General features: G+C 41.9%; 1 protein-coding gene across 1 annotated transcript in view; it reads right to left on the reverse strand.

Annotated features, from left to right (window-relative positions):
• ADGRF5 (adhesion G protein-coupled receptor F5) overlaps nt 1–10,943 on the reverse strand; it is a 74,650-nt gene that overhangs the window by 6,993 nt on the left and 56,714 nt on the right. Inside the window, exons 15-20 of the mRNA XM_019520690.1 lie at nt 8,357–8,536; nt 6,446–7,816; nt 5,871–5,912; nt 5,712–5,771; nt 2,482–2,566; nt 24–1,068 (exon numbers count right to left, since the gene is read on the reverse strand). Coding sequence (XP_019376235.1) covers nt 989–1,068; nt 2,482–2,566; nt 5,712–5,771; nt 5,871–5,912; nt 6,446–7,816; nt 8,357–8,536 — 1,818 coding nt within the window. The 3' untranslated portion in view covers nt 24–988. The remainder of the gene's footprint in view (nt 1–23; nt 1,069–2,481; nt 2,567–5,711; nt 5,772–5,870; nt 5,913–6,445; nt 7,817–8,356; nt 8,537–10,943) is intronic.

A 10,943-nucleotide genomic window follows, 5' to 3' on the forward strand; every position in this document is an offset into this window, starting at 1 on the left:
ACGCTTCAGCTTTTGGCAATGACTATTTTGCAGGCCTGTGCTTAAATCATTCGAATCTTCAGTGGTTGCGAAAAAAAATTAAAACAAAGCATGCTAGTTCAAAATTAAAGCAATAATTTCAATAGCTGCTTTCATCCTGTGGGCACTTGGCATGCTCTCCTGGTTGAGACTGATTTTTTAAGGCTCCTGACTTTGGGACTGCTCTCCTTGTCAATGGAAGACCAAAGCACAAAGACGTACAACATGGAACTGTCTACATACACAGTGCGGGGAAATGCAGTTGCCACTGGGGTAAAAGACAGAAGTCAAATGTCTCTTAACATAAGTTGTCGTCTTCTCACTGAAGCACCACAGAAGGTTTCAGGATTTCCAAAACAATTAAAACCAGATTAGTTTTATTTGGGAGATTTCCATGCAGGAACCATTATAGTGCTCAATCAATCTGTCAATTGAAGTGAGTAGTGGGGCAAGTCCATTGAGCTGAAATGTTTGGGATTTGAACCAGTGGTTCCAAGATGAGCTGAGTTATAAAAACCATCAGGTCCTTTTACAGGGCAATGAAGCATTTGTGTTTACAGGCATGCATTTGGAGTTATTCAGGTAGCTAAGCAAAGAGAAATTATTAAAACCACATGAAGTCTTGTGCACATAGTGTTATAGTCTTGTGCACAGTCGCACGGCTCAATACTGCATAGAGCACCTCCTCATTGACTGTAAGGAAAGCTGAGGGCTCTCAGATACTTACAGACTTGGAGCCCAGTAGAGTTGTAATATTTTTTAATTATTTCTCCCATTGTTGGTCTCCCGAAGAATTGCACGTCTGACATGTTAGACAGAAAGATGCTTCTTAAAGAATGCACCAAGCAACATGGTCTGTGTGAAACAGTCCACTTCTCTACGATTCACAGATAGGTTTTGTTTTGGTTCTCAGCTTGGCCAAGAGGACCTGAGTCCCTTTACAGATACTCAGGTTGCCATTTAAAGCACATCAGTGAAAGAAAGAATTGGCCATGGAAGTGTTTTCAGTAGAAAAGTTCGCTGTTTCTGTGGATGAAATTTTGTATTTTCCTGGGGGCAAAAAATGCAAAATGAATTGGACATGCAGACAGCAGAGCACTGGACTTGCTAATCTTAGAAGATGGAGACTGTGACACCTGCCCATCTAGCCATCTTGATGACTTGGGAGATCCTCTAACAAGCCTCTTGTCTCTGGGCTGTGGCAATACCATAGATCATAACATCACGACATGGGGAACTGATACATGAATACTGCCAATGAAAGCTTAAACTGGCTAAAGGAAGGTGACACCTGATTCCTACTCTGAGTTCTGGACTTTAACTAAAATTTTGCTCTGCAAACTAAGGCCAAGGCCGAAGTAATCCACATTCATAGTTAAGTAAGTCCAGATGACACAAAGGCCTCCTGGCTTTAAAATCTATGGCTACCTAGGCATGTAGGCAAGTGACATGATTTTCAATCTGGTAGGTAGCCAACAGCTCTCACAGAAAAAACCTGAAGTTTCTGGAAACATAACTCTTCAGAAAATCAGGCCACTGACTGAGTTGTCTAAACATGAAGATAGAAGCATAATTTTTAAGTATTTTTGTTTGAAAAAAAAACATGCCCTGACTTAAAAAAAAAAAAATACAGACCAAATTCTGTTCTCAGTTGTACACTGAGGCAACCTTATTGTCTTCAGGAACAGATTCCTGGACTAAGCTTTGTCCCAGTATGTGGCTAAAAATAAAAGATAATTTTTAATTTAGATTAATTAACAGGGAGCATTTCCTGTGCTCAGGCCAAGCCTCCCCTATTGCTTCTTGGTAATAGTTGGCTAAAATGATCTAGGAACCAAAGTGGTCTTAGTCAAATTTAGAGGAATATATGTTTAAGTATCACCTGAAAAGCCAGCCTGAGAGGAATGCCTGTCTCAGGCAACAAGAACCATCCTCAAGTAACAGTTTAGACTTCTTCATCCCAAGATGGTGCACTCTGAGCGCTATGCCATGAGATTACTGAGTTGTTAATAAAACTAATCTACCAGGGTATGAAAAACAGCATCGTAAACCTACTCCAGCTATCAGTGATACTGCTGTAAGTCCAGTAGTGCATCTAGGGGGACATGAGCGGGGCACCATGCCCTGGTGCTGGTTTAGAGAGGTCACCAAACTGGCAGCCCCCAGAAAGCCCATAGCATAGGGCTGCTGCAGCCAGTGTGTAGGGGATCCATGCCCCAGCTGCAGCAGCCAGAACCAATGCCTTAGCAGCAGCATCCCCCAGACTGCAAGGAGCTCTGGTTGTAGTAGATCAAACTCTGTCCAGGGTCTACACTGTTGTGCAAGTCTGCTGACCACCCTATATAGACAGCTAGGCAGGCCCTAAGGATTAGAACCAACCCCTCCATCAGATGCTAAGGGTTAGGATGGTCTCCTCCACCCTCTTTGCCATATGTGCTGGGAAGTACAGCCATTGTCACTTACCTGTTTTGCCACGTAAGTTGTTTAATGGTTTTGACAAGGGAGACTTCATGGAGAACACTGGTGTGGAGATTCCTATGGATGTTGACTGTAAAGCGGAAGCCGATTTTAGTTAAAAGTCAAAGACATTTTCTACAACCATACTTTAAAAGAAATTGCTTGAATAAAATGCCGTTCAGTGGTGCATGTGAGAGAGTGATGTACCTATGAATGGAGGCATGGGGCATATTAGATAAAGGGAGCTTCATTTTGGGCACTACTCCCTCTTCTATTGAAGCATTGGCTAGGCTAGAAAGATGGAGTCATGGACTGAAGCAAGGGAGAGGGCTAATATTATACCTCTGAGCAGCTTGAGCAGATGCTCCAACAGCTGGCACATTGACTCTAAAATCCCCTCTTCTCATACTGACTGAGCAGTATCCATTCACTTGGGAAGTGCCCTAAAAAAAACAGGCTTTTCAATGGTGGGAGGGGGCAGCATGTGGGTGGCTCCAAGGTGGCATCTAGTCCAAGTCAACCTATTGGCATAGGATATGGATTGGGATTGTTCTCTCTGTGTTTGCAGCTTGCTCTTTTTTGACTGAATCGTGTTTTAGGCTTAAACATTCATTAGGGCTGCAACTCTGCCATTTGTTGGGCACCTTCCAAGCCAGCCCCAGGTACATTTATAGTGATGATCTCAGTGGATGTGAAACGCAGCACACAGATATAACTTCAAATGACTCATACAAGATGTAGAGACAAGCAACCTCCCTTTCAATGGTGCATATGAAAAATAGGTTAGACTCCAGGACCTGTCCTGCCAGAGGGAACGGCCTTCTGGTGTCTGAGCTCAGAATTCCCATTAGCACGGCAGTGCAATTCAGATCCTCTTTGGGTCAGAAAGAATTACAAGCATGCAAGCGTGCAAGATTCCCCCCCACCAAAGGCCAGGGGAACGCAACCTATAAAAAAGTTGGTACTTGTCAGAGGGGATGGGAGAGAATTTCATGGTGTTGTAATAGGGTTGAAGTGTATCTATACTGCTGGAAATGAAGGGAATTTCCTTTGTGGAATACCGGAGAAGTCTACAGTGATGGAAAACAATCCACTTCTATAGAGATTGTTTCGGTTCATAGAGGTTATTGCAAAACCTTATAAACAGAATTAATTTTCTGCATTCCTTTGAGAAGTCCTCATTCTCCGTTAAATTCTGCAGGACTTTCTTCACCTGGATTCTTGAGGCTGTAGCACTGGGAGTTAAATAATGCAATTCACTAGCTTTCAAATACAGATTCTTAAGGTGATAAAGGAAGAAGCTGAATATAAACGATTCATTTTTAAGTCAACAGTGGAAGCATGGTTATTCTACTTCTTTTCTTCCCTCTTTCTCAGGCAACATTCCCATTGAAATGGGCCAAGATCTCAAAAGGGGCAACTGCCAGATGTCAATGAGAGTTCAAGGTTCTCAGGATTTGGGCCAATGGGACTGTACCCAAATTAGATGTGCAGAATCAGGTCCCAAACCCTAATGATTTTTATCTCTATTTTTAAAGAGAAACGGCTTATTTTTGATACAGGAGGGTAATCTGACTGAAAAGGTGCTGCCATATCAATATTGGTGGCTTGTAGAATTGTAGCTCAAGGTAACTGTTCTAAGTTGGACTGACTTATTAGATTGGCTTCAGATGTAATACTGTTTACCCCCAAACAGAACAGCCACACAACCAGCAGCTGCAGGGCATCAGGCAATAGAGGAAGAATGGCATTTAAGAAAATTGTTAGAAAATGTTCCCAGCTCAACAGGAAACCGGTAGACCCTCTACAAAACTTGTGGAGTAAGTGGAATGTGGTGAAAGGCGTCAGGTAGTTGAGAAGATGTTTTCCATAAACCTGTAGCACTGAGTACAGCACTGGTAGGGACAGCACAAATTTCTTCTTGTTGCCCTGACAAAGGGCTATGTTCAATAACCCACTAGTTAGGTGCTACACCTAACTCTTAGGCACCAGCTTCTTGAGTGGAATCCGGGTGAGAGATATGGGTTTAAACATCCTCATGTTGACCATTGCCGTGGACCATCTTTTCTGCCTCCTGAGCAGGTGCTCCATGCTTTAGGAAGTCACCTTCACCTCCTCCATGTTTTTGAAAGCCACGGCAGGTGCATTTTTCCATTGGGGTACATGATAGGTGTGCTCTGAGAACCAGATCAGGTCTGCAGGAGCCATAGCTAAGGGAATGCCTCATTTCTGGATCCCAACTGGGCTTGATGAAGAGTAGGGTGCTGAGCTCCTCAGCTATGCCAAGACTGGGGCAATTCTAGGCCTAGACATAGACACAGCTCTATGGTGCCTACTGAAATGTAAAGCATCTAAGTACAGCACTGGTAGAGTTTAGGTGCCTCCATGGCAAGGTATCTGAGCATCACTTTTGGCCCTGCAATTGTGGTCACTTGTGCTTAGATAATGTGTCACTTCCACATTGGGTGTCAAAATCCTTTAATGGTCTTAAACATTGACCTGCATGTCCTAGCTCGTATAGTAAAAGGCTATTTCATCCTTGGCCTCTAATGAGGCTGCTGCTCTCATAGTTGGCAGGTTTTCCCAACTGTAGCTGTTGTCTGTCAGGACTCTTGATGGACACAATTCATTTTTGCATGCACAAAATCCATTGTCTCTTATTTGCCTATTTTTCTATGGTTTTAAAACATTTACAAATAGCAGAACCACAACAATTAACATACTACATCAGACTTATGGGTCATCGTTATCCTTTTTCTGACCGCCAGTACCAGCTGCTTAGAGGAAAGTGTAGAAACCTCTTATGTGATAACCTGCCTGGATGGGAATTCTCCTTCTAAACCCCAGTAGTTACAGGTTGAGCACAAGTTCTGTTGTTTCCTGAGTTGATGAGCATTTACCCAAACTCAGATTCTCCATTTGTTTCTGTGGAAGTCTGTATGTAAAGTTGAGATCAGACTGATTTTTCCTTAATTAAAAAAAAAATTGAACAAAATTTTAAATTTAAGAATTTTCAACAAAATGTTGACCTCAGTTTTTAAAGGAAAATATTTTTTCCTCAGAACTCTTTTTTCTCTGGTTTTGAGAAACTATAAGTAAAAATTTAAGAATATTGAAAAATAATTTGCCAGGTTCTAGTAAATTAGATAAAAATTATGTTTCTTTAGAAATGCATGTAGATTAGTGCAGGGTTAAAACAATAACTACAAAATGTATTGTTAAAGAGAAGATTTAACCTTTGTCTGTTCCGAACTCCATTTGGTTGATGGATACTTGTTCACCAAGGCTTCTCGTACCTGTGTTTATCAAATAAAGTCAGTCAATTACTTTGTGTATTTGGTTAAAATAACAATCATATATTTGCCTTGGGTATAAGGAGTTATTCAAATTCTTACCTTCTTGTCCCAGACAGTTCCAAAGAGCAAAATGAATAAACCCTATGAAACATGAGAATTATATTAAATGCATGCATGTATCTCCTATTTAACTGTACTACACTATATCTCCTCATACACTGTCTATATTGCTTATTTAGATAGCAAATTTTTAAGGCAGAAACTGACTTCCTCATCATATGTGCCTGTACAGCTTCTAAAACAATAGAGAGTAGGCCTTGTCTGAAGTCCCTAGGCATTACTGTAATATAAATAATCATTGTCACCATCATCCATGTCACAGAAATGACAGAAACCAGTAGAGACAAGGAATTTTCCAATTATGGCTGCCACCACATTCTCAAAGAGCCCCATTGTTCCTGGTTATTGCAGTAGAAGATGGCTAGTTCAATTTCCTGTCGTGAATCTTGAACACTTGCTCAATGTTGCTACCAAATGAATTGCCATACTTGCCTAGGGTGTTCATGTAGGGTTAGCCTGGTACAGTCACAATAAGGCAAAACATTTTTGGTCATAGAAAAATAAATGCAATAAAAGTGAAATGAAGAAGAAAAAGAATCAGCTTCAATACTCACTTGCAAAGCATTCAAAACTGTGAATAGTACGTGGAACACCACTGAGCTGTCTTTAATAACAGTTGCAAGTCCAAACCCCCAGGTAAGGCCTAACAGGGGTGTCAGGACGCCAATACTTTTCCCAACTTGAATGAAGGAGCTCCTCTCCTGGTTGCTTGAATTGTCACCAACAGCTGGCCTCAGGATTTTCCCTATGACTACAATGGCAATGATAAAATTCACAGCCACAATGATCAGTGCAGGTATGACGAAGGCAAAAAGAGCTTTACTTGTCTCCCAGTTGAGCCAACAGGCACCCTGTCTTCTGTAAGAACCATATGGATGTGTGACAGCAATGGTGATGACTGATATGATGATAGGGCACCCATAACCCAATGAGAAAGCTACCACTTTCTGGGTGGTCTTGCTTGTGTCATGTAAAATGAAGACCAGACGGTAAAAGAGCATGAGGCCCAGAACAAGCATCCAGAAAAAGACACAGAGGTAAAACAGATGGATGAAAAATGTGACAGCTGTGCAGATGTCCTTCATTTTCTCCGCGTTGTCATGGAGGGAGGCTGCGACAATGAACCAGATGTCTGCAATCAGAAGGGAAGTGGCTATGTTTAACATACAGATGTGGCGCATGTAAGATGTTCTGTTTTTTGTCACAAATTTCCATACCAGGAATTCAATTAAAATACAGGCCAACAGGCTCAATATGGAAATGCTCAAACCTATGTAGGTAATATAATCTAGTGCATTTCCTCCAATGGACACTGCTTTGGGTGACATCAGAATTGAAAATGAGGTCAGGTGTTTGCAGGTGCACGTGACCTTCTGCTCCTGTTCCTCAGGTGTACAGATGGTGTTGTTCCATTGTCTTGATTTGAAGTCCCAAAAGACACACTTGGGATTAATCAGAGACACATTGCTTTTTGCAAATGTCAGAATAATCTCAATGCCCTGGGATATGTTTCTGCCCACTGTTGTCGTCATCACTAGGCCATTCACAGACTCATTGGTCTTACTGCGGTGGGGCAAAATTTGTCCAAGGGTTGAGTAAGCCATATTGATGATAGTTGTATTTGGTTGTATGTTCTGAATTTGTGCTTCTTTAATTAGTACATTACCACTGAGGTCTGATGAACCTGAGAAGGTGAAGTTCTTTTCATATTGTGACTTGTGGTCTCCACGGATAACTATACCTTCTAACTGCAGGTTGGTGTTTCTAATACGGGGGATAGTATTATTGACTGGTTGGAGGCTATGGGAAAATCTCTCCACTGATTCCAATAACAGAGAACTCTTATATGTTTCCTGCTGGTTCAATTCGTTCCAGGAATTTAGTGTGGACTTATTAACAATGATGTCTACTGTAGTTAGGAAGTTCTGTAATAAAGAAAGATGGATGACCTTAATAAAATCCTACAGGACCTATACAGTCATTGTTATTGCCAGTAACAATAAGTGGGTACCATTCTCACCTATCTTCTTCTTTTGTCTAGTCCATATTAAACTCCTAGATATTGATATTTCCCCTCAGTTGTTTCATTTTCAAAGTTGGTGTCAACCAAACCAGGTTTTCTCCCCTTTTCCTCTGTAATGCTGCTATACTTTTTCCTTTCTCCTAACTATCTTCCTGGCTTTTAGCTCCAGTATCTTTGACCCTGATTTCCCCATCTTGTAACCACCTGACCTACGTACCCACTTAAACCAGTGAGACTCTTGTTGATGCCTGCCATTCTTTTCTGCTCAGCTTTTTACTAACAACCAGCACCATGCTTATCTTTGTCCATTTCCTATTACCCACCCTTTGGCTCCTTCAATTTCCCTGCAATTTGGGTGCTGGCTAATCAAATAACAAAAATTCTACTTTGACCCAGAGGCCAAAGGATCAGCCAACTTCTACAAGATTTAGCTGCAATTTACCTCCACTATGGACGGCTCTGCCTCTGCTGGGATGTTTGAAACCAAATCCAGCATAGTGACAACTGCCCCCAGGTCTGGAGGAGACTTATTTATTTCTTGTTCTTCCTTCTTTACACCGTTCACAAGATCCTGCAGATATCCAGGTAGCTTTTCTTTTCGCTGAGGACTAGACGCCAAAGCCTGGAATGGAAGGCAAAGACTCTGTTATGTGTAGGCAGTGCGATCGCGGTGCTCAGCTGAGGTGCACATTAAGGACCTAGTGAAAGACATGGACTTCCCTTAGTCTCAAGGGAGAAAGAACAGAGGAACTGCACTTTGTTTCTAGACAGGAAGGTATGGGAGGTGGTAGTAGGATCATTGCTCCTGTACCCAAGGGAATTTGGAGATCCAAAAGGGCAGATGCATCAAAACTAAAATTAGGGTCAGTTATGTTAGCATCCCATCTAGGACATAAGTGTGAGGAGTATATTATACTGTGGGAATTATTCCATGTCAGGGGGTAGCCGGCACAGAAGTTCTCAAAGTCCTTTGTGTACCCTTGTTCAAGTTTCTCAGGGGGCAGATCTGGGAGGAGGGAAGAGTGTAAAGTGGTGCAACTGCTTTGGTACTTGCTCCACTCAAAGTTTAAAAGCAACTGCCTAGTAGTTACAGCAGCATTTCTATTCAGGCAGCAGTGATAGAGTCGATTGACTTCATGGCTCATTGTAATCCACCTGATTCCTTCTAAACTCTTCATACCACAGGTGTTAAGGACCTTCTCTCCTTTTTAATGGTCTTGATATTCCAGTAATCAAACTATCCTTCCATCTGCAATTCTGCAGTGTGTTAGCCGCTCCCAGTGATGCAACTCCTTTTTCACAGTCCTGCAGACTGTTTTTAACTCTAGCTAAACACATTAACACAGAACGGAAACATTAATTCAGGTGTGGAAATAATTTTCAGTGAACACTGGATGCATGGTCAAGATGCTCAAAACAGCTAGATTTTGTTTTATAAATCTAAAAAGGAGATGTACGTTTAATTCTACAATATTAATGAAATGACATCTTTTGATTCTTTTTTGCCTAGTTTGTTGTGTTTTTTATATATAGTATATAATATAGCAAAGTAATGCACATTCCAATAAAGTTGCATTTGTTTTTGCTTCAATCTTAAACTGAAGTCCTTAGCTTATTTGTAAAGCTTCTCGTTTCTTTTTAATTGGAGAAAAATGTGTTGTGTTATATGTGATGAGGCATCACACCATCTACACCCCACTTTTCAAAATCCTAGATCTGCCCATGATGCTTCTTATAATGCTGTGCACCCCTATTGTACCGAGATATGGATAATAAAAGAATAGCGCTTTATATCACTAGGACCACACTGTATGTCACAATGCAAGTAAGCTCAGGCTGATTTGCTACGGTATCCCAGCGTCTCACCCTTTTCCTAATGGTGACTTCTTCTGTGAAATCAAAAAAGGGTGAGACTCTTACACACACAAGGGTAAATATATACCCACAGTAACAATGATGAGCTTGTATCATGTGTCTTTTTTTGAGAGGCTGAGCTGGTGGCTCTTCATGGTACTGTTTCCCCTGCTCTTGTGGCACAATATAGTCTTTTATGTGTTTTCAGGGGCTTGAACTCCATGATCTGGGAAGTCCTTTTCACTCTTCAGTCTCTCATACTTGACTTTAAAGCAGTGGTGTGCAACTTCTGGCTTACAGAGCCATGCTACCTGGCCTCTGGGGCTCCTCAAGGGTCCAGAAATTTGGCAGCAGGTGAACAGTTAGCAGTGCTAATTGCTCACAGAGCCACAGCAATCAGTGTTGCCACCACCCCACTGCCACCAAATTTCCAGACCCAGAGGAAGCCCTGCAGTCTGAATGGCATGGCCCCATACATCAGATCACACCAGCCTATGGTCTTTCCATGACTGGATCTGGTGTGCAGGACTGGGTTGGTGTATGGGGGTCACATGACATGACACATTGCGCCCATGGACCAACCCTACATGCTGACCCTGAACATAGGATCTGGACTTTGCACTGGCTCCACTCCACCCCCCAGCCTGTTAGGGCAGAGAGGTTGAACATCGCTGCCTTAAAGTGTCAAGGCCAGATCCTATTCCACACATTATATACCTAAGTGGGCCTAGATCCTATTCCACGCTGTCAGAGATCCTGGGAAACAATTGGTCCAAAAAGTGCACGAGTCCTCCTGTACCTCAGTGCATTTCAGTGATTTAGTCCTAAGGGTCAAGTGATGGCAAGGTACTTATACATGCATGCACTTTTGTCAGTGACTTCAGCAGGATGGAGTACAATCACATTTGAGTGCCTAATACATGGGATAGAAACTGGCCCTAAGAGTGCGCATGTATTGGGGGGGGAGAAAGATTTTCCTTTCTTTAGACTGTAATAAATCTTTCAGCACTCATTCTCTCTGTTGACGTTCATGATCAATAAAGGGTCAAGACCCATGAGCTGAGAAACACTGCATCAAAATATTCTATCTTATTCTATAGCACTCTTAGTTCTAGCCCAGAGGATGGAGGGCCTATGACCATTTAGAAAACCATTTTAATTGATCGTTTGCATTT

The sequence above is a fragment of the Gavialis gangeticus genome, unplaced genomic scaffold (assembly GCF_001723915.1).
Source record: "Gavialis gangeticus isolate Ggan-Ray unplaced genomic scaffold, GavGan_comp1, whole genome shotgun sequence".
Taxonomy (NCBI): Eukaryota; Metazoa; Chordata; order Crocodylia; family Gavialidae; genus Gavialis; species Gavialis gangeticus.